Here is a 24,784-nt window from a genome sequence, read left to right as displayed (position 1 = left end):
TGCCACGCCCCTGTTTGCCAAAAGCCAGCCCCCACTCGCCCCTTTCCCCGCACTTTGTGACCCAATTTTCACACAAATTAGTGGAGCTAATTTTTAATGATGATTTTTTTTTGGTTCAGCCACTTTACTCGGCATTTTTCATAATTTCCTCTAGCAATGTTTTTGCCTCCGCAATATTTTATTTTTAGGAAATTTATTATGTGGCAATCCCTCCACAGAGGAACACTTCTTGGGACGACAAGTGCAATTGAAAGAAACATGGAAAACGCAAGGAAAAGCTGCTCTAATTTTTAAGGAAAGATAAACAATTTCGGAGAGCGGGTGAAGATCGAAATGGAGTAGGTGGATTACCACCCCATTGGAATCATTTTTTAAAACTGGGATTTCCACAGATTCCCTTGCGGCATGCGTTTCAACTCATTTTCACCTAATTGTCATGCAAATGAGAGCGAGAAAGAGAAAGAGAAAGAGAGGAAAAGCAATAGAAAATGGAAATGTAAAAGTAAAAGTAAAATAGAAACAAATAAAAAAATCGTCAGCCAAACGAATTTAAAAATCACTTCTTGTAACCACTTCTTGAAAAAAAAGAGAGAAACCCAATGCTCTAAAAACTCTTTCCAGGTCCTTCAATTCGTTTTTCTTGTGTCAATCTGCATTTTTGTATCATAATGTAAAATAATACCGTTCCACTCCTGTGTCAAGATAAAGAACACCTCCTATTTAATCTAATTAGTTAGCTTTACAAGTTATTTTATTGAATGAAATATATAGTTTTATATATAGCATTTGTTTCCAACTTTACCATCCATCATTTTTGAATGGAAAAGTTTGACATCTCCCCTTTCCTTCCTTTGAGGGAAAACATCCTATTGTAGTCCTGCTAATTCTTTGTCACCTTAAACACAACAAAGAACCCCCCTCCTGGAATCGCTTCGTTTTTGCCTGCATTTTGCCTTTTGTTAAATAGTCGGCTTGTTTTTTGCGGCGCCTCATTTTGCACATTTTTCCAGTTTTCCCCATTTACTTCCTCATTGTGTTGCGCCCAGCTGTCCAGCTTTTCAGCAACTAAACAAAGCGAGAATTCGCATTTTCTACCCCCATCCCCTATATACGCATTTCCCCAACTCGTTTTCCCTTCTCGCATGGCACTTTTTTCGCACAAGCTTTTCCTTAGCAACGACTTTTTTTTTATTTATGCAGTCCGTTTTACTTCAAAAAATATTTTTTCCTTTTTCGTAGCTGCTTTCTATTTAGTTTTTTTCTACGGTTCCTCACCCAAATTTTGTGTTAGCATTGTAAATTGCATTTGTTTTTCGGTCTCGCTCTTTTCTCCATTTTTTGGGTCTTTCTTTTTTGCGTCTACAGCAGCCTGCATATTTTCTTATTTATTTCAACAAATTTCAGTTCGCCCTTACACTATAAAAATAAATGTCTAGGGGTATTTTAAGTATGAGTATTAGCTAAAGTTATCTGCCAAATGAGGACCAGTTTGCTTAATATTATTGTTTAAATTTAGCTGGGGTTATTCTTATCATTTGTGGGCATTATAAAATCAATTTCATATATTTAAAAAAATCACATATTTTAGCAGAACTTTTAAAATTTTTCGTTGCCTATTTCCTTTCTTTTACCCACTGTTATATTTCCCTTTTGGTTGTATATCGTTATTTGCATTTAGTCAACACTGCCCGCTTCTTTTCGCTTCCACTCATTTTCCCTTTTACCCTCTAGTGTCCCTCGTGTCGTTTTAAGCGCTTTTATTACCCGCAATTTGCGCGTTTTCACTTTTAGTTTTAATTAACTAAAAATTTGTGTGACGGCCACGCCCACCGCCCACCGCCCATTGCCCCATCGTTTTCGCACAAAAATTGGCCTGCGGCCTTAGCAACTTACCCAAATCCCTCCGACTCCGCTTTTCCTTTCTGATTTTATATTTTTCTTGTTTCGTGCTTGGGCATGAGCAGAATTAAATTTTTGCTTTCCGCTGTTTTATTTTCTGTCCTCGTTTTTCATTTGAGCTATTTTACTCATTGCGCTCACTTTGAATTTAATTTGTGTTTATGTTTTCCACACAATCTTTATGCCATATTCTGTTAGTTTATTTTCTGCACGAATTTGTGTATTTTTTTGGTTTTCTCACAATTTTAATTATTTGCCAGTTGAGGAGGGGAAGTCCTGTTCAGCTGAGTTGCTTGTATTTATTGTGGAGAAGCTTTAAAAGTCTTGCCTGAGGGAGTCTGGCTCACTTTGCATTTCTCTTTTTGGTTATTCTTTGTTTTATATAAACGTACTGAGGCCAAAAATGGACAAAACGTTGCACTGCTTTTGGTCATAATGCAAAAGTTTTGGCTTTTACTGAAAACTATCCTCTATATTCGGATTTTAGGACTAACAATCTTTATTGTTGTACTATTTATAAGACTATTTAATAAAATGTTTAAAATCAAATATTTTTTGAAAAAAATGTATTTACATTGTAATGAATGGGCATGACATTTTCAAAATTAGATAAAACAAGAAACCCTTGCAGTTATAAAAACCCTTGCAGTTATAAAAACCCTTGCAGTTATTACAAAACGACTACATTTCGATTACTATGCCTATATTACTGAAAACAAAAAAGCTTTGTCGATTTCGCGTTGCATTTTGCCATCGTTTCTATGGCAGCTATATGATATTGTTGTCCGATTTTGACAAAACCAAAAGCCTAATTCTAATATAGTATTTACTAATTTAATTACTATATCTCAAAGGAATATTTTAATAAATCAAAAAACGGCAAAATAAAACTTTTTTCCTTTTTATTTTTTTTTAATTTATCTATAGGAGCTATAATTCTATAATTATCTATATAAAACCATAATTCCATAAAAATTACCAAATCCCAAAGAACAAAAATTAAGAACTTTTTAAAATATTATGTATATATATATATTTATATTTAAATTTTAATTTTATATGGGACTTTTACTCATGAGTAAACAGATATCATGAAAAAGGGCATTTGGAAAATAAAAATGTTCGGATGCTAACGTGTGTAATCAAAAAAATAATATTGTTGATAATATTGTTTAAAATAAATATAAATAATTGATGTCTAGTTTTTTATTGTTTAATTATTTACAAATTTTCCATAATTTTATTAAATTATTAATTAAATTTAAAATTAGCTCACAAAATATTTATACATATTTTCAGTTTTAAGACTGAATTTAACGAACTATAGCTGTACCCCTACACAAATTTTTTACTATCTGCCATATACACAAAGTTGTTGGCTTGTCGCTTTTATTAAACCTGACTTTCAGACACTTTGGCAAGAAAACAACAGTCAAGTATAGCTATATATCTCCCTCCGCTTGGCTTTTGTTCTGCAAGCTAATTAAACATTGGAACGGCCCCAGCCAAAGAATCCAATCCCCTCCTTTGAGTACATACCACTATTAATTTATTTTAAATCGTCTTTCTTTTTGTTCTCGTTTTTACACTGCTTTCTGGTACTCCAGTTACTGGGTGCCCGTCTGATTTTCCTGGGACTTTTGGTGATTAATGACTCCTCTGAATCGGAGGTAACTTCGTTTTGATTGCCTTGTCGAATTTGAGCGGCACCACTGACACATCATTTGTATGGAGCTGTTTTGTTTAGCCGACAATATCAATACAAACCCCGTAAAATTCCGTCCGTGCGATTGGCTTTTCAATTTTCCCCGAAAGATGTATACTTTTCTTTTTCGGTTTTTTGCCGGATTGGGCCATTAATCAAGGCGAAGTCGCCTCAAATGTTGGAGTTTTCGGCTGTGTGGTCTTGACGTTACCAACTTGCTTTGTAGGCCTTTCTTTGCTTTCTTTGGCAACAAACTCACACAAATTGGTTATGGTCCCCGCCCCAATTGATTTGTGTTTACACATACAACATCATTGTTCTATAAATAATTGTATAATTGTTTGATAAAATACGGCAAGTGCTCGTCTTCAAAAACAGAATAAAGGGCTTACAAATTGAGAATAAACAATAATATAATGTGGATCGAAATCAACAAAGACGTTTTCATTATTTACAAAAGAGTTTTATTGTTAACAAGAAAGGTCTGGTTAGCCACAACTAATATATCGCTGTATCTTATTGTATCTTTTTTTTCGATATTAAAGGACTTCCTATTATGCAGAATATAGTAATATAAATTTATTTATCAAATTTTATAAATAGGTACCGGCAGCTAATTTATATTGGTGTCCTGGCAAGAAGCAGGCAAAAAATGCAAAAAAAGTTTATAGTCATTTCCTTAATCAAAAAGTCTCACTTAACCGAAAAACAAACTTTTATTACTTTTAAACAAATTGTCTATTTAATTTGTGAACCATTGAAATAATTGATTTGCTCGTTACATTACATTTTTTCAACTTCAGTAGAAGCTATGTTAAGAGCTGTTAAGGGTCAGAATGTTAGCCCGAAACTTCAAAAAGATTTTTAAAATAAGTTAAGGTGTGACAAGGGTGAAGTTGACCCTAATTTTAACAAAAGTAAAGATTTGTTTTAACCAAAAAAAACTATTTTAATGCTTTTGTTAGGCTTAACGTAATTGTTAAAAGCTGTTCAGACAAGGCTTGCTTAAAAACGTGGACTTAATGTTCTGCCCGAGGTTAGATTTCTCCAGAACGTTATTACATAAAATAAATCTATCTACCATGTTTTTTTTATAGTGAAGAAAGAAAATGTTTTTTTAATAGTGCTGAACAGGAATTCCCCCAGTAAGAATTGTTCAGATGGAGAAAATATGAATAACCTGTGTTGCATTGTTTTGTTTGGTTTACCTTAGTCGGTGAATTTCACCTTGAATCGAGTATATCTGTGTGCATCGACTTGAGTTCAATGCCCCGAATTCCACTTGCTTCCCTTCATATTTCCAATACCATGCATTCACGTTACTGCACCAGTTGTTTCCAAGTGCAAGTGGCACTTTTTACTTGCAATTAACACTTGTAAACAATTGTACAGCTCTAGAACTTATAAACAAAGCGATTGACCGAATAAACAACCGGAAGAAGAAATCCTATCTATTTATCGAAATAAACAACGTGAGAAGAAATGATTGAGGATGAACAAAAAGGTAAAACAAAAATAAAGGAAAAAATTCACCCTGAAAATGTATAAAAAAAACGGTTGGCAAGCCACTAAATATGCCCAGCTAACGATTGCTCTTCAAATGTTCCAACTGAGTGCAAATGTCTCAATCGCCGAGCAAAAGTTAATGAAGCCTAACAATGCGCATGTTGGGCAACCAAATGAAGCCAATCCGAAAATCGAGACATCATTCATCGTCGAGGGTTTTCCGATTCTTCTGCTTGAGGGGACAAATTACAGAAAGAAATTCAAAGAATTTTATGGGAAAAAGGTAGCTGAGTTGAAAAATAATATTATTAAAGGGATTAGGCAAACGAGTTGCGTAGCATAAAGTGATGAAAATAACAAAATAAGTCCGAGAATTTATGGATGAATGTCCTTTCCCTTTGAAATTTGTTTGATTAATTCGTATCCTAACGCTATTTCGGTATTCAATGTAGTTTATAAAATAAAGGAGACCGATTTTTAAACTAATGCAAAACATTTTAAATGATTTTTTTAAAACGATTGCCGCGTTTGGGAAGCCAACATTTTTTATTAATTAGTAACAAAAAATAAAACCAAAACATAGAATAAAATTCAGAATGCATCTCGCTGGAATTCCAAATTAAAAATGATTTTGTCGACATATCGTACATATGAATATATATTTGTAATATATTGTATAATCTTTGCTTAAACTTAGGGTTAGGAGTGATTTAATATTTCATAAGCTAAATCGCTGGTAAAACAGATGAGTAATTTTCTATTTAGAATACATATAATTTATTTAAGACGCAGAACCACGGCATAGTTGGTACCACAAAAATAGGATTTCCCTAAATTAATTCACACCGCCCTGCTTGTAATAACCATAACCCTTTCTCCCCGATTTCCCCGACTAAACCTAACTATGCGGTGACAAGTTGCCCTCTTCATAATTCCATTGGACTTGGTTATTGAATTTCTGGGGAAATTTAATTGACTGCCGAAAAGCGACAAAAACAAGAAATAAGAATTGAAGCCCTCGTCAAATCTTTCGACTGACATAAACTGATTGAATATGCGGGCGGTCGAAAGAGAAAGGGAGAGAGTGGGAAACAATGTTTGAGCTGCCAACGGGGACTTACAGATTGCATCCGAGAGATACACAGATACTTGGATGCCCGAATAAATGGGGAGCGAGGCCCCTACACAGGCAATTGCCAAGTGCACACGCATTGAGTCATTCGGTCGGGCATTCCAGCAGTCATTTCGCCAGTCGGTTGTTTAGTCAGCCGCATAAAGTTGCCTTCTAACGAATCAACCAAGAACGCACTACAAGATACTTTCGTATGCAGTGCAGCTAACTGAATTTATGTCTGCTGCAAAAAGCGAAGCAGATAGTAATCCACGAGATGACTAACTGACAGCCCGTTGATGGGTGGCCTGCTCTGAACTCTCCACCACATGTTGACTTCTTGTCTTGTATCTGTCAGATAAACTTGTTATTTTGCTTCATTTTCCATTTTTTCCTACTTTTGCTCTCGGCGCCTAGTCGTGTTTTTAATTCTCAGCTTAATTAAATCATCGGGCCAAGTCGCCTCTCGCCTCCCCTAATAAATTATCATCCACCCCGCAGCAACTTCTGGGTCATACTTTGGCCAAATTTATGACGGCTTCGTTTCTGACTTGTGCTAAGTAGAAGCAACCATAAATTTGGAGCAGACTTCAGCGTGCCTCAAGCAGGTTGAGTTCAAGTTGGAGTTTGCAACTCGAATCGCCAAAGTGGCTGAGTGGATTTCGTTGAGGGGTGAAGTAACCCATAATTGTCAGAGAATGCCCGTAAAGTTCAAAATCTGTGGGGTGTAAATTAAATGGGTTCGAAGTACGCGAAATCAATACACAATATGCGCAGATAAAGTAATAAATAATAAGCCCTTGAGAAACATTTGTAAAAAAAACCTTGAAAATATTTGGCCCCCATAAAATTACTGTTAACATATTTTCAACATAATTTAATTATCAACCACTTTCACTCTGAAAGCCGAACCCTATTCTATTGGCTTATACTCCAAATCGGTTTACAGCTCTATCAAATTTCATATCTTTCGAGATCTTTGACCCATTTTCCCACCCCATTTTGAGCTCCATAAAAACATTCATATCCACAACTATTACTTATCTAGTAAACGGCCATAAAACCCTTACTTTCATGCTTAGCCACAGAAGTCAAACGATCGCATAAAAAAATGTGAAATAATAGAAAATGTCAACTAGTGTTGTGACCCGAAGGGAAAATTGTTTTTATTATCGCTAGTAAAATATAAATATAATTGTTTGGCCATTAATGGCATATAAAAGATTATAGGTTTTCTTCTCCTGAATGCCAATGGTCAGTGTGCGTGTTTCATGTGATGGTCGACCACAAATTGCTTAATTGGGTCTGAAAGGGGCAGATTCGAGAGGGAATGGGAGTGGCTTGCTGGCTTTTGAGTGCCACCGTGAGCCATCAAATGCTGACAACTTGAAGTGTGTCACACACAGTGTCTTCAAACAAATTGTAGACGGCGCTCGTGTCTCCCTGCGTTTCTGCTCTGCAACGACTTTTCCCGATTTTCCCTCGTTGCGTGTCTCTAATGGAAATCCCCCCTGTGCCCCTTTCTAGCATTCCCTCTCTGTTTTTGAGGCGCCACGTTAGTTCACACTCGAAAAAACGTTTTGATTTACAAAACTTTTATACTTAATGTCGGAGAAGTAATCGACTTCTGAAAGTATGTGAAAGTAACCTTATATGACCGCACGTTATATTCTTTATCATAAATACATTTCATAAATATTAATTTTTAAGCTAATGTTTTAAAAACAATTTCGTTTGTAATATTAAACTTTTAGGGAAAGAATTCTAACCTCATCATGCATTGTATTAATGTTGAACCTTTAATACTCCAGAAATATTTATGAGTGTGGATAAAGTGCATTTGACATAAGCCAAGTGCAGGTCTCACTCCTTCTAATTGATCAAAGGAGTGGCACCAAGGGGACAGAGTTCGGAGTTCGTGCTTCGGCTTATGGTGATGAGTTCAGTGTCGATATGTGGAGGTCAGCAATTCAAATGATTATGAACTCCATGGGGCTTGACCGTGTTTCGAGCGGGATATCATTGACTTTTGATATGATAATAATAGGGTGGGAATAAAAAAGGTCGAGATCTGGGCTCATTGCGTGCTGCTGTCATTAAAGTGATATTTTGGGAAGATGTTAAAGAACGTAATAAAATGGAGAGGCCTTCATTATTATTATTATTATTCGCTGAAGAAAATATATTTTCCTATATATTCCTAGTTCTTGGCCTTGCTAACTAACATAAAAATGTTATCAAAAAATATTAGTTTGTTATTTTATTAGCTTGTTATTTTTTGATAACATTTTTATGTATTTTTCTATCTTCCAACTTCAGATATTGACCAAAAACTGAACTTTAAATACAAAACAAAGGTACTTAACTGATGACACACCACTGACTGTGCTTTTATCTTGCTACATTCGTTATGCTGGGAGATTTAATGCCTTCTTTTTTGTTCAAGGGTTTTACAAATTTACTATAAACAAACAAAAGTAAACACAACTCGAGTTGAACACAAGTGCTTATAATCAATAAAAGCGTAATCCAAAATGAAATCGAACGGTGAGTGGGCACTGGAAAGGTTATGCACTCGTCAGATACATTTTGAAATAGATCCAATGGAAACAGAAAGTGGGCGTTGCTAATTAGTGTTTGTCCGTTTGACCTTCCGTTTTGGAAGGGATATTAAGCAAAACAATGGAAATATTCAATGAATTAAGCGGCGCTCCTCAATAAAAAATGAAACTTCTTGTGGTTTCGATGTAATTTCCCCTTGTTTTAGTGCAGCACTGTTTATAAATAGGTTTAAAAAGCGATTTGATTAGTGGAACCTCAAACAAAGGAATGGAAAATACATTTTAAGGATTTGTAATTGTAATAATTAATTGTACAGCATAGCTGGTATAAAGAATTTACGTCCTACAACAAATTACTTCATAGGTTTTCTGTAAAGAAAAAAAACTACTGTGCTTCAAATTATTTTTATTTTAATTTAATGCTTATAATTTATGATTTTCTTCTTAAAAGCAAAGTAAATTACTTGTTTCAATTGTATTAGACTTTGTTATGGCTATCAGGACTCCGAATTTTTCTCTCTATTCGAATTCAAGACATCAGCAATTTTAACCTCATTTCTGCTCATGCTATCTGCTATTCAGACTTCAACATTGATTTAGTTGGATTTTCGCCCGGTTGCCATCCTGATTCACTTTTCCTTTTTGCAAGTTCGAGTATCTCGAGTGCATCAACAATTCCCAACATGATTCCTGTTTGTTGTACAGTTGTACACACACCGACTAAGTCAAAATCGAAAATTGGATAAAAAGTGCTGGCGAAAGAAAAAACTTGTTCAAGCTCTGTCATTGACAAGCGGAGAGTGCAACGTGCATTGACAACGAGAACATAAAAAGTATCAAGAGCTCCGTCGAACTGTTGAACTTTTACCACGCCCACCGCCCACCGCCCCACTCGACTGCCTACCAATGTGAAAGAGGCGGCCTTCATTGATGGCTAAAACAGAGAGGGCGAGCACTTTAAATAAGAACCGGAGAAAGAGACGGACAATTGGGCTCAGAAAGAGACGGAGTGCCCAGACCGAATGCCATTAAAGTGATCTATGAGCTTGTTGAAGTTGCCAGTATTGAAAGCGTGAATAAAGATTGCTGCCCAACACAACATAAATTAAAAGAACACAGTGCGCTGCAAAGGGACTTACCTTGAGTTGAAGCTATATTATTTAAGGTTATACATTTTGATGGCTTCCTAATATTAAAATTATATTTATTAATTTTATTTAACTATGTTTTAGGGAACAGTGGAAAGTGATTAATTGGTATAGTCGAAAAGTATAAACTTTAAGCTAGTTCTGAAATCGGTGACCGAAATTCGGCATGTTTTCAAAACATTATTATTTCGTTTTTTGAACCTCGAACTTATTATTATGACCGAATAATAATAACAAATTTTATTGTATTTATTGTACTAGTTTCCCTACCATTTCTTGTTGATATATTGCCAAAAAAAGAGGTAGCAGTAATTCTTACGAGAAAAATATCCTAACAATGTTCTATACATATTTTCAAAGATTTGTGGATTCCCTCAATTGACTCGAAATATTTTACAACTATATTTTAATGAAAATACATTTCGGTCCTTGCGTAAAATTAATTCAAACAAGAGAGAACGCTATAGTCGGATGCCCCGACTATCAGATACCCGTTACTCAGGTAAAGGGAGTGCGAGGGAGATGGAGATAGAAACTTTGATCACGCATAACTTTTTAACGAATGGTCCGATTTGAAAAATTTCTTCTACATTTCGATAGGTATTGATAAATACAATGAAACTGCATTTTTACTTTTCCGAAATATTTAAATTTTTAAAATCGTATATAAGCGATTGTGGGCGTTAAAGGGGGCGTGGCACCATTTTGAAACAAACTTGCGCTGCGTAGGAACTTCTTAAATCTACATGCAAAATGTCAATCTTCTAGCTTTTATAGTTTCCGAGATCTCAGCGTTCATACGGACAGACAGACGGACAGACGGACAGACGGACATGGCTATATCGACTCGGCTAGTGATCCTGATCAAGAATATATATACTTTATAGGGTCGGAAACGCTTCCTTCTAGCTGTTACATACTTTTGCACGAATACAATATACCCTTTTACTCTACGAGTAACGGGTATAAACACACTAATCTTTGGAAACTTAGTGAAATCGGCTCTATCACTTGCACTTTCGTTCAGAAGCTCCGACAAACATTCAGCTAATCAGCTGGGCGCTCATTTGCATCCACATTCTCCAAAACACACTTGCCTTTTGCTTATCATCATCGATTATAAAATTGTCACGCTTCTGACGAAGCGCACAAACAATAAAGACATGAAAAAACGCTGGTAACGCCTTTAAAAATGATGCCATAAATTCACAAAATTATGACACGAAAAATAAAACTCACGCCAAACAAAAAACAAAAAAAGTCATTATCAATTACGCCACTTAATTATTTTTATTGGAGCATAAAATGCTCCATTTCTCGGTAGAGCGACACGCACACAGAGCGGATTCTCACTGCCTCTCTCTCTCCGATTCTCCCACCCTTCCCCTTCCGCTTCCCGCTGTCACCACCCCCCCTTTTCACCATTTCTCTGCCTTTGTCACACATGTGTGAATGATGTGCTAATTGTCGCGTGCCCACATCTCTTTTAGTGAAGCGGGGGGCATTTCTCTGGCTGGAATTCGGATCCTGTTCTGGTTCCCCTAGAGAAAAATAAGGAACGGGAGAGAAGTAGGGTGTTCACTAATGGCTGTGACACTTTTGCATAATTCGTTTGGTGTGAAGGGAATAATTGAATGTGATTTTGGGGCTTGGCACCCGCAAAAAAAAAACTGGAGGCGTTGCAAGAAACGCACTTTCTAAACGGTTTTTTAAAATTGAAGAAAACATTATTCACCAGTTGACACCAATGACTCCTAAATTGAAGGAATAATTTTCACAAAAAAATTGTGGGTACGCGTTGGAGTCAATCAATCTAAAGATTAGGAAGTCAAATTTTAAATAATTACAGGAATTAAAGTTTTGAGCTGATAAAATATTTGTATATGAGACATTTGGAAAAGAAAAACTCAGAAAATTTCTAATTATAGTTTTCGTTTTACTTAACAGCCTATAAATCATTACAAAATAACTACAAACCAAAGCTAAACAACTATGCAGCTTAATCTCAAGTAAAAACATATAAGCTATGAAAAAAATCTGCTGTGCAATTAGCAAAATCAACTATTTTTGTTCATTTGGTAGTTGTCCAATTGTCTAGGATTTTTTTGCTAGTTGCTTCGCGAATGTCTGAGCAATTAAAAATCATTTAGCTGGAAAAACCAAGCTAAAATTGGAGCGGCATGTGTTAGTGTGTTAGTGGCATTTATAGCGTATTAATTGACTTTTTTGTTGATTGAAAACTATTTCAATTGTGCACTGTGGCAATCTCTTCTTTGCACTAATTAAATTAAGGCATGGCTGCAGACCACCCACGGAAAAATGCATTTTTTGTGTTTGAAAAAGGAGATTAAACGCTTGGGTGAAAGTTGCACAGGAGCAACAAATAAAATATATATATTTGGCCTGACAGCTTTTGCCAATTTCAAAAACTTTTGCGGGGTGATCGGAAGGCCATTTCACTTGTCATAAGACTAAAATTCATTAATTAGAGATGACATGATACGATACTATCGGTAGTGCCAACTAAGGAATAACTGCTAAGGTTTTCTTAAACCATTACCTTTACTGTAACAACAAATAGGTGGAACTGAAAAGTGGAACAAAAATCAGTTAAAGCTTATTAACGATAGAAAAATCGTCATATCTGATTAATCTATCATTTACCACCTAGATCCTCCCAGCAATATTGTTGCTGCCCACCAGCAACATGTTGCCGCTGGGACAGACAGGTCTCGCTCGATATTGTTAGACGGTTTGTTGGTAGTTCGACCCATGATTGATGGCTCGTTATTCATTAGGGGCCGTCACTTGAATACTAAACACCCCAGTGACTCAACAAGTTGCAGGTTGCTGCAATAGCGCACACGCACCAATAAAAGAAGACAGTCAATATAGAGAAAGAAAGAGACGGGAAACAAGGCACACCCACATTTGATTTGGCTTTCTGCAATGTTTGAGTAAAAGATGATTATGGCTACATGGAGATTCGTATGGAAAAAAAACAAAGGATGGGAAAACCTTAGGCGGCAGTGTGTTTTGCAAATTTAAACAAAACTATGGGTTATCGGTGCAGGTTGTGTAGAATTTGAGCTATAATGGAAATATAATTGAATACTTGTCACTGTTGAGTGTTTTTATATTATTTAATTATATAAAAAGCTTTCCCTTTTTATCAAATCGAAATCATGACAACGAACATGAACTCTTTAAAGAAAAGTTGTCAGGATGGCGAATGCAATTTTGACAAACCTTTTTAAAATGTTCTGCTAATGCAATTTACAATATCCTTATATTTGTTACGCATTGTTCTTACTTCTTTGAGCAGAAAATAAATTTTAAATTTTTTAATTTATCAAATGATTATCTTCTAATAGATTTGCGATCGCAGCTTTCGAATTGCGATCTGAAAAAATGAACACCTAAGCTAAAAAAATTGAAACATTCCTTAGCGACATGGCCATGTACAGCTATTTGACTTCGAAGCATTTATTTCCAAATAGTTTTAAAATTTTCTTTGAGTTATCAGCGAAAGACAATCCTTCCTCATTTCCCATAACAATGTTTTTGTAAAGAAATGTAGCTATGTTCTATAGGAGTATTTAGTGAAAGATCTTCATCAGTAGTCCCTGATTCATAAATTTTTGCGGAATCAAAGGTGAGGTGTATTCTGAGCCACCCCTGCTTAATTATCAAATAACTATTTTGTAAATATTTATACATTTAACTTATATTTGGTTTAGACAAGTTCTGCTCTGATACATAGAGTTCCTATTATGACTTTGTAATTCGCCTTTTCCACGTGCTTTCCGAACTCACACTCCTGCTACCAATTTTGATTTAATGTAAGCAACACACTCCCCGATATCTCGACGCTTGTTAGCCAACTCGGTTTTGTCTTCGGGCTTAACTACTGGCAGTAACTTTTTTATGCTCTCCTAAAAAGAGTGGAAACTTTGGCCAGGCCAAATGACTGAATGGTTGAATGGCTGCCTCACATTAGCAAGTGGCAGAAATGTTACAGAACTCCGGCTCAGACAATTGCAACTTTGTTTCGATCCGCCCACGGACTAACATCTGAACCGAACTCAAGTGCAACTGAAATAATTTTTCTTCTTCCTCTTTTCGTTGCAGGTAAGTGCGGCTAAGACATTAGAAGACAACGGCGACCAAGTAAGTACCGCCACCAACATAAAACCCTCCCACATGGCGGTTTTCTTGTAGACAGTTGCGGTCAAAATAATAGCGGATACACCAGCAATTTGTATAATGAAAACGATTCATTGAATACAATGCGCCTAAAAGCAAAGAAACCGGCGGGCTTTTGACCCTAAACCTAGAATCCGCTTTTAGTAATATTAAAATAATATTTCAGAATTTAAAAAATAACTATATCTGGGGTTGGATGCCTATGCGCTTAAAACAACAGAGGTTTGCTTGTATTGTAATTGTCCGATTGTTTTTATGGCAGCAATATGATATAGGTAGTATTGCTTAGATAATAATACCCGCAAGGGTATAAATGAATTGAGAAAAGTTGAGGGTATTGATCAAATGTTGATTGTAACTATTGCGTTTTCTATCGGCTTTATCAGATAAAATATAATAAGTAATACATTTATCTCTTCACAGCACCGTACATTTTGGGGATATTATACATTTAATTTACTAGATACATAAAAGTCGTCGTTAGGATGTTGTTTAAAAAAATTGTTTAATAAATGAAAATTGTTCGGCAGTGCTTAGCGTGCCCATTTTTATAAAAGTGCCTAGTCAATGCCTGTAGATTTGTCATGTAAAATATAGACACGCAAATTGAACTGAAACCACACCGAAACCGCATCGCAACCACTCCTGACAATCGCCGGCACTTCCGTTGCATTGAACTTGCCTCATGCATATACGCCCCCATCATCACGGCGATCGTCTATGTGCACATAAATTGTAAATGCATCTGCTGAGTCCCGGGTGGATGACCTGCAAACGATTCCGATTCCGATTCCGAACAATTACAATAGGCGTCTTGCTTAACGATCGTGACCAATTTGTTGGTCAACCATCAACAGCCACGATCGACAACCAGATCCCAATCCCCAGTCCCCATCTCCCACTGCATCTGCAATCGCTTTGCAAATATTTACACACTGAATAGAGAACGGATCTCTATTTGAACAGAGTCGCACCCAGCAAAGACCTGTCCATCAATTCGATGTGCGCCATGCCGATGCAAAGTCTGTGCTTTGAATATTCAATTAAAAACTGGCGTCGACTGCCGCCGACTGCCATGCAAAATCATCGGAAAATGAGGGGAGAAATCTATGGGGAAGATTTGAATGCCCTCGAACATGAATTCTTAGTCACAGAGCTCATATAAATAAAGAAGAATGAGACTAACCACAAGAAATATAGAATAACACAATAAAACTTGTGTTTTTGAACTTCCCGACTTCAACAAGCATTTTGAGTTATGGAAACTTCGAGTTAAATTTCTAATAGTAAATAATACTACTTTAAGTTGGGGAAGTTTGGGTTATAGAAGTTCAAATGTAAATACAATTCAAAATGATATTCATAAATATTCGTCACACAAACAATATTCTTTTTTCAAAGTTATTAATCATCCATGTTCTTTTAAAGTTTTTGAAACGAGTTACAAATGGTTCTGTAAAATGCCCATATGTTTATACATTAGTGACTATAATTTCCAAACAAACAAAGCAAGACTTCCGCTCTCCATCACCGAATCTAACTCAATGCAAGACTTGCGTTCGACCCACTTCCATGTAGGGTATAAAGCCCGACCGATTCATTTCCATATATAGCTCTTGGCGCTGGAAAAGAAAACGTGACTTGTCTGGCTCCCGTCTGCCGACAGTCTTACAGTCTGAATCATTTGCCGCGAACTTACTTTAATTGAAACGTTGGCTCGCGAACTTGACGCTGATTTGACTGGCGAATGACTTTGGGCCTCCATGGCCATATCCTACGATTACTACATTACGTACATTACTTACCCTGTGACCCACATCTATTTAGAGGAAGCCTGGACGAGATGGGTTCGGGAAATGGGAAATGGGAAAAAGGGCCATGTTGGACTACAATTTATGACTTTCATTTGTGTTTTTCTCGCACAAATCACGAATGCGCCACAACGACACCCGCAGCAAATAAAATAAATTGAAATGTGGGTCAATGTTTGTGTTGTTGTGGCTTTGTTTTTCCTAGAGGGATTCACCCAAATGACCCGTCAACAAACCACACTGAACCTAAATACGCATAGATAGCAGTAAATGCCATTTATTTGTCCCGCAAAAAAAACAAAAGCCCGTCGAAACAATCGGATTTTATTGTTCATATGCATATGCAAATGGGTCTGACACTAAATGCGCACAAAAAAACCATTTAAGTATCAGCGAAAATATTTGAAACAAATATTAAAATGTCCTCCGAACATCAAATTCAATTTGCGATCCGCAAAAACCTCGTAACGGCTTTCAATTGTTTGGATTTGCTTTTATAAATGTTATGCAGACGCTTGCCATTTTAATTTAATGCAAACATTTGTGCAACAAAGATTAATTATTAAATGTTTATGTGTCGCAGATTTTGTTTGCTGCCAGCATGGAATTTAATTGATTTATTTTATTTTTCTTTATGGCTGACTGTTGTTATTAAGCTTAGGTGAGCAATTGTTAAAGACAATTTCACGAGTTATTGTTACTTGGGTTTCACAATAAAAATAAAAATAGATTTTTTCAAATCGTTCGGATTAATGCTTTCGGGGATATTGTTTTAAAAGTTAAGTTTTAAAAAAGTTAAATGTTTTAGAAAGGCAAAACAAAGTAATTTTTAATTTCCTCAGCACCGCGAATCCAATGTGACTCGTTGTTTTAATATCACCAAAGATATTATTTAAGTACGATTTGGTGATATTTCAAACAATTACAATTATTTTGTAAAACCCATTCTTTCTAATAATTGTTATTTATTTATTAACAAACCCAAATTGCTATTGGCGTTTCAGAATTCTATGCATTAATATGTCTTAATAATATTTTCCATCTATCAAGTTTTAGTTTTCAAAATTTTGTCCAATACAAATGTTTGATTATTTATTTCTTGACGGACTAATGTCTATTTGATAAAATAATTTCATTAAGTTTTGCCCCGTCTCCACAAATGTCAGGACTCAGACCGCAATTGAATTGGATGTATCATCTTCACCTCACTAATTAGGTTTATGTACACACAATCTACCTGGTCTGAGATTCGCCTCCTTCATGGAGTTTCCCCTCCCAATCCGCAGCCGCAGTTCATTAGCCTCTATTAGGGCGGGAAAAGCGGCAACTACAAGGGGAAAATTAGGCGGGGAAAAGCGGAGGAGGTGGAGGTGCAAGGAAGGGGAATATGAATTGCATTCACAGAGTAGCATGTAATTGTAAGACTGTGGGGCCATTCAATTAGGAGCAGCAAACATCTCTGAAAAGCAGGAAAAAAGGGTAACCACAAACTCCAAGCTGAAAAACTAAAAGAAAATTGTACAGGGCAAACCTCAAACAGAGTTCAAAGTGCTAGCGCTCTGGGAAGATATAAGGAAAACAGACTGAGCACTTATCAAACGGGCTTAATGTACGATAAACTGGGGATGTGTTCTCCTCTCGAGAAAACATACCACTGATAAGAGGCTGCGGCAGAAGTTCGGTTCACAAAAACTGTTGACAATAAGTAAAAAATTAGAAGAAGGAATGGCGGGGTTGAAAAGTTTCGGTTGCTAATGAAATGGCTTAAGCGGAAATTATCAAAAACCCAATAATAGCCTGGGGGAAATAATTGAATTCAAAATTCAAAAGATGAGCGGTAAGCCCAGCCAACGAACCCTAAATACCAAAACCAAAGACAATTGACTTTGACTTTAGCCTTCCCCCTTCCATTTGATATTCCTAAAGTGCACACCAAATTCTCGAGAAACTTTCAAAATGTTAATGCTCCCTTAGTCATGAATTTTAAGCCCTTCAACATTGGCAGCATCATCATTTATTCAAGCCAAAAGCCTGTCATGGACCTATAAAATGAAGAAAAAGTAGGAAATTTAATAAAACACGAACTAAATCAATAAATTGCAACGTCTCAAAGGGAAGTGCATAAACTGGCATTAAATATGCATGCCAAACACTTAGGAGGGTGTGTATGCATGTGCATCTGTCGGTAAGGTGCAAGTGTGAATGATATTTATATCATTTTTAAGGGGACGAAAATAACAAAATTGGGAAGAAATTAAAAAAAGGAAAATTAGAAAAGCAAAATAGAAGTGAGAGAAAGTCATCGAGCAGAGAATTTCTCACATAATCTACAAGGAACTGCTCATCATAAAATACGATTAAATAAACAAACTCAGATGAGCGCTTTGTTTGAACTTTTAGAATTTTAGAATCACAATGAAGGGCAAGTGCTTAATTAATTTATTGATTCACTTTGAAGAAATATTGCTGCACTAAAGGATATATATGATGAGATTTAAGTCAAGAGAGGGATAATATTATTTTGGCTCAATCGAGAGATTTATAAACCAATTTAAGAGCCCACTTTAAATGAAGTTTGATTTAATTCCTACAAATCGGAGCTTTCAATAAGACACTTAAGTTGATATTTTTATTCAAAGTATTTATTATCGGTATGGCTTTTGGCAAATATATTATTTTTGTGCGACTGAGGCGAGATATTCAACGAAATCTTATTTATTTTATTTTCACCGTTTGCATTCCTCAATATCCTTATAATTCTCAAAGACTTTCCACTTAATTTAACTCGCAGAATTCCTTTCATATTGATTCCTCCATTGTAAATACAAACAGCTCATTGAAATTATTTCTTAAAAACGATTGCTTTGTACTCTCCGTTTCTCAGCGAGTCCCTCACTTTCCTGGTCCCTTTGAAACCAATTCAACTTTTTCTCCATCCGTCTTGACCATCAACTGAACGAATTTATTTATTTTCAATCAATGCAGCAGATTCTGCAGTGGCGTCTCCTTATATTTTCCCCGCCCCCTTGCACTCCTACATATCGATGTTGAGCAACTTTGTCGCCTCGTTTTGTCACTTTTTCAGGGGGTCGAAGGGGGCGGGGTTGGTGTGGTGCGGGGGGCGAGGGGCGGGAAGGTTGTTTGGCGTGCCGCTTGGAATATTTATGAGCTGCGTCCATCGCCTGGCCAGCGTCTTTGGCGTCCATCAGCCGACGGAAATCAATGCTGACCCACTTGGGGTTCAAGGAAAACAGACGGACGAGGAAATGGGATCGGGAAACAGGAGAGGGCAGGCCAACATTCCATTCCCTCTGTCGAAGAGTGAAAGTCTAGTGAAGAAATTAATTTCCCAGCAAGTCATTAATATTAAGTTTTGCCGGCAGCCCGAAAAGGACATAATGAGACTGGGACTCGAAGACGTCAGTTTAATTAGAGACAACCGTCGCACCTTCAATGTTTTTTTGTTATTTTCGCTGATATCTTTTTGTTGCCCCATTTATTATAACGAGCAGTTTTAAAAAAGCTTCACTGCTCTTTTTATTCACCTGTGCCACTCTTACTTCCGCTTCCGTCTTAATTTATGATGTCTTGTGCAGGTGATTTTGCTTATAGATTTGTATTTCCTTGCAGAGGATATTATAGCCTTAGCCAGAAGTTTGTATTGCAATAAAGGGACCCTGCAATGTATTCTTCTGCTTGTCATCATCCCAAGGTGAGTAGATTTAGTTTCTATACTATTTACCAGATCAGTTTAAACATATACACATTATCAGTTTGAAAAGTGGCCGATAAGACATCTTTATCCTAAAGCTGCCATAAAAACGATCTGGTCAAGTTTGTAAAATCTAATTGTTTTTAACGAAACTTGCGTATATTCGCATTTTTATTGCACAATATAATGTGTTTTTTACCATTTCGGGTAATCCTTTAGAGATTTTTGATCCAGTTCATAAATCATGGCGATCGATAATGATATAGTCAAACTCGGTATAACTGCACGTGTATTAAACACTTCGGCTTGACGAAGTTAGCTTCCGTTCTCGATTTTAGCCAAAACACACATCTAGTTTGTTGAGAAAAATTAACAAAAAGAAAAAGATACAAAAAGTAGTGGAAATAAATCTTTTTCTAAATAAAAGATATTCATACACTAGAAAAAAAACATCTGAATAGCTGTTATTAAAATTAATCTACAATAAATTTGTCGAGACATTAGGAAAACATAATTTCTTGTAGCAATACTAAAGTTTAAATATTTTCCGTTTTATTTTTTTAATTTTTAATTGATTTTTTTAATTGTGTTATACAGTGGAAAAAACATTTAGGTTGAAAAATTGTAGTAGCTTGTTATAGACACAATCTGGCTTAGAGCTTTGTTTTTAACTTTTTTTGAAGATTTGGTTCCCAAAGCATCAAGAAAAACCACAAATATATTAACCTTTCATCTAAATTAACAATAAGCCCCTCAGTTTTAAAATTAACCTAACCAGGAGTCTATGTATAAAAATCGTAATATTTTTTAATAACGAAATTATTCAAACCCAAATTTCAATACGTATTTTATCGGCAAGGAAAAAAGTCTTGCAACAGATATGGCCTAAACCTGCCACGACGTAAAACTTTAGCAGCGAACATAAAATATTTTATCGCCTTTTGTTGCATTTGGCTGCTTTCGCTGGCCACCCACTTTTAGCCTCCCATCGCCATTTGGACTTCCTGTGCAATCGATAGCTCCGCAATTTATGGCCAATGTTGCCTTACTAAATGAATTTATGGCAAGCGTTTAGCGCCAGCGTTCGGTTTACGAGCTCCACAGTTGCGTTGCACAAATAATATGCGTAACTCTGCCACGCCCACCTACCGCCCACCCTGAACATCCCCACACAAAGTTGGCAATACTGAAAATTCATTTTCGGTTGTTGGCTGCACTCCTCTTCTCTCGCAGATTGTGGTTTTTCGGGCACTGCTGACCAGACCGAAACTTTTTGCGGTTTTTTTTTCGCCTAAACTTTGCCCCCGAGTGCACTCTTTTTTTGCAGCCCTTCTTGGCATCCTTGGCGTGGCAGTTTTAAATTTGTTTAGCAAGCCGTTCATAAATTTGACACTTTTGGCTGCATGCGAGTTTCCTTTGGCTCCGCTCAAGTGTCCTGGAAAAGCACCAGGCGTTTTTGGAAATGTCCAGGTCAAATTTTTCGGAGAAACAGCAGATTGCAGGCAGTTGTTGGCAAGTATTTCTGTGGTTTTATCTCCATGCAAAGTAAACTTCTGGCCTTCGCTGTGGCTTTTTGCAGCTTTGAATTGCAAAACAGTCGAGTTAACTGGGTGGGGGTGTGGTTGCTCCAGGAGGCTTTAAGGCGCTTTGCGACTGGCTTCGTCATTAATGTTTTGCCGGATAGTTGAGGTTTTCTTTGCCAAAAGAAATACCGGCTAATTAATGAGACTTTCACGAGTTGGCTATTCAAATAGGCTGCTGTTTAATAATTCCGAAGACTTTTTAAATTGCATTGAAAGGCGAGTATTGTTGACTAATTAAAATGGAATTTGTTTTAAAGTCACAATTAAACAATTTTAGCGAAGTTTGGATTAAAATAAGCTTAAAGAATATAAAACTTCAAACTTCAAAGTTGCAATATTAGAAGTAGTACTTATAAAAATAGGGTAAATGTGTACTTGCTTATTAAAAAATACTCCGTAAGCTTTGTTTCAACAGAAGTTGCATTTTGAACTGCTCTATTTTCTTAAATTTTAATGAACCCGTTTGGATATCCATGTATGTACATATATCTGCATATCTGACATATCTTTAGTTCATTTTAGACAGATCCATCGACTGACAGCTGTCAGGATCTTGAATTTCAGCTTCTTTTCATCCTGATTATCTCTAGTCATCCTTCTCTGTTTCCCATTTCACCCCCTTTGCTTCCCATTTGCCTGCCCCAATACAAACATTCCTGTCAGTCAAATGGATAGACATTTAGAGCAAATAAACGGACCTCTCGATGCCCTTATCAAACCAACAATGCCTCAAACCCACCGCAGTACCACCTACAAAGGCGCATTAAATGGTGGGCGTAAGGGGCGTGGCGTGGATTCAAGGACGAGGTGAGGTCGGCATGCGGATCCCCCGTCCGTGGGTCAGTTACAACCCAAATGGCAGCAAGGTACACCATTCTTAATTTAAACAGGGGCGAAGTGAGGGCGGCAGCCGTTGATAATGAAGGGGAGGGGCAGTAAGGGGCAGGGTGCCCAGCAGGTGCAATGTAGTGCAGGTTTTGATATTCAACAAAAGGGCCACGTGGCGCTGCAGATGACAGGCAAACTGACACTAGCTGGCACAGGTCAACCTGCCAACATATGCGGGGCGTGCACAGCATTAACGTGTTAAATGGTAAAGACGCATAAAAAACAAAGCATTGGAAAAAATATAATAATATAAATTAAAAACAAGAAAGGAAGCAAATTCGGAGAGCCGAAGTTCATATACCCTTACAGCTGTTACAAATTTAAAATATTATACATTTCGATGCTTAAAAGCAATGAAGATAGGTCGATTTACCAACAAACTTTTTGATCGTTCCTATGGCAGCAACATGAAATAGTCGTCCGATTTTTATAAAAGTAAAAACGCAATTATGAAGTCGTTGAAAATTACTATATCTCGGAATATATAGATATATGTTAAGAAACAAAGAAGTTATCATTTTATTTATCTTCTTCCCGATTGTTTAATGGCAGATAAAGATTTTTATAAAACATATCGTATTTATGAAATTTGTAAGAATTCCGAATAAATTAGAAGTGTAGAAATAGTTCCTTTTAAACAACTTTAAAATTTTAATATCAGTATTTACCCAATTTTTGAAATCTAAAACCATTGACTGGCAATAATCTCAAAACAGGTCTATTGTTCACAAAAATTATTTCTTCACATAACAAGATATTTCTTGGACATATTATCAGAACTAAATTTATGCATTGGTGTATGCTATCTCTTAATCCATAGTTTACTTCGCTTTCCTTATTATAAATATTTATACATCAAATAAATAATTAGAATGGTTACTGTCCGTCAGCAGATTTAAAAAAGCTTTTATATGCAAATTAAAAAAAAACTTGATAAAACAAACATTAAAATGTATTTCACTAAAAGTTACTTGCCTATTAGTGTTACACATTTCGCATATATATTTAATTATGGAGAAAGAGTTCAAAAACAGCAGTTCCTGCGCAAAACTGCAAATCCCTTTGCAAGCACAGCCGGAATGACCAAAAGAATAAACGAAATGCACGCAAATATACATATGTGAAATGTATATATCGCCCTCAAGGGCCATATCCCCAAAAAGATCTGAGGTGAAAATGTTAAAGGTTGCCACCGTTCGGTTGGTTTACCATTTATAATTCATTTGCCGTTGGCCTTAAAGGACTTTAAGCTGCCTTTTTCGCAGCACACTCAGCTTGGATTTTACGAGTATGGTTGTTGCTGTTGAATGAAAAATAAGGCACCTGGGAAATTTGCGTAAATGCTGAGCGAGGCACAATATAAATAAGGTTAAATTCATATATAAAGCAAATTACACGAGGATGCGTGTTCTAACGAGGGTGTGAGAAATGTTTTAATTAAATTATAAATGCTCAAAACAGCCGCCAATTATTATTACATAAAGCAATCAATATTGTGCCTCAAAAATTCCATTTATATGGGTATTTGAATTTAAAAACCATCGCTTTTTGGATATTTAATTTATGCTACACAAGCTTACATTTTCGGCCCAAAATTTTTGGTGGAAAGCCAAAATAGCTGCCAAAGCATACATTAACCGCACCAAACTCGGCCACCAACTTAGCCACATATTTGCACCGCAGACGCCACACAATGAAAGAGACGGCTATAGCCGGTTAGAAAGAGACAAGAGCCGAGAAAGATTGCAACTGAAAAATATGTGCATTCATAATAAAAATTTATGAGACCAGCCTGAAAAGAAAACTTGGCAGAAGTTTGCCGTGAAGAGCAGAGCAATAAGAAAAAGCCAGAGTGAGAAAGAAAACAGGAAATAGAAAAAAGCACATAGAGAAGCGGAGAGACTGAAGATGTGTTGTAGCAAATTGCTTAGTAAAAACATCAACTTCATTGCCATTATAAAGTTCAACAAATACAATTTATATGCAACAAAACGCATCAAGGCAGAAACAGGTAACAATCCACAGAAAGAGACGGCTCGCTGGCAGGAGAAAGAGAGGGCTGGCTGCATATTATGAGTAAACAGCAATCACCAAAGCGAACCAAAACATTTTTGCGGGTGCATACCGTATGTGCATTTTCCGCCACAAAAACTTTTCAATGCAAAACTTTTCTTTCCGCCTCTGAACACGAATCGCTTTTTATCTGGGCAACTTTTATTCGGTTTTTCTCCACAAATACATTTTTAAATAATTCCACGCGTCACATTCGGCGTATGCGCAATTTGGCATGAACACCCACAAAGTATGCAGCACAAAATAAGGAAAGTATTCATTTCAAAAATTTTCAAATCACTTTAAAATGGAATTTTAATTTTGCTGAGTCAATTTTGCGTGCCCCTAATAAATAAAAGCATTCATCTTTGATATGATACCAAGGATACTTCTTCTGCTCCAATTTGCGATATTACACTGAGAAAAAAAATTAAGAACCAAAAACCCAAGCGAATAAAGTCGGGTTAAGTTTATCTTATAACTAGAAAATCATTGGATTTACTTATAAATATAAAATAATAACTATTATTTCAGAAATATACATATAAATAAAAACCTTAAAAAATACGGAGTAACTTAAATAAATAAATATTGTTATACCC

The 24,784-nt window shown here is 36.2% G+C and overlaps 2 protein-coding genes across 5 annotated transcripts in view; both read left to right on the top strand.

The window, feature by feature from the left end:
• LOC108043928 overlaps positions 1-24,784 on the top strand; it is a 183,806-nt gene that overhangs the window by 143,672 nt on the left and 15,350 nt on the right.
• The window catches only part of LOC108049517 (PAX-interacting protein 1-like), a 73,935-nt gene that overhangs the window by 43,143 nt on the left and 6,008 nt on the right, over positions 1-24,784 (top strand). For 2 of the 4 annotated variants that reach the window (XM_044459811.1, XM_044459812.1), the window contains one exon: positions 14,062-14,100. The exons of the other annotated variants lie outside the window; for them this stretch is intronic. In XM_044459811.1, the coding sequence (XP_044315746.1) occupies positions 14,062-14,100 (39 nt within the window). The remainder of the gene's footprint in view (positions 1-14,061; positions 14,101-24,784) is intronic. 4 annotated transcript variants of the gene reach the window in all.

The sequence above is a fragment of the Drosophila rhopaloa genome, unplaced genomic scaffold (genome assembly GCF_018152115.1).
Source record: "Drosophila rhopaloa isolate 14029-0021.01 unplaced genomic scaffold, ASM1815211v1 contig_2, whole genome shotgun sequence".
NCBI lineage: Eukaryota > Metazoa > Arthropoda > Insecta > Diptera > Drosophilidae > Drosophila > Drosophila rhopaloa.
Note: the sequence above shows the minus strand (reverse complement) of the source record. Positions and strands in the feature narration are given on the sequence as shown.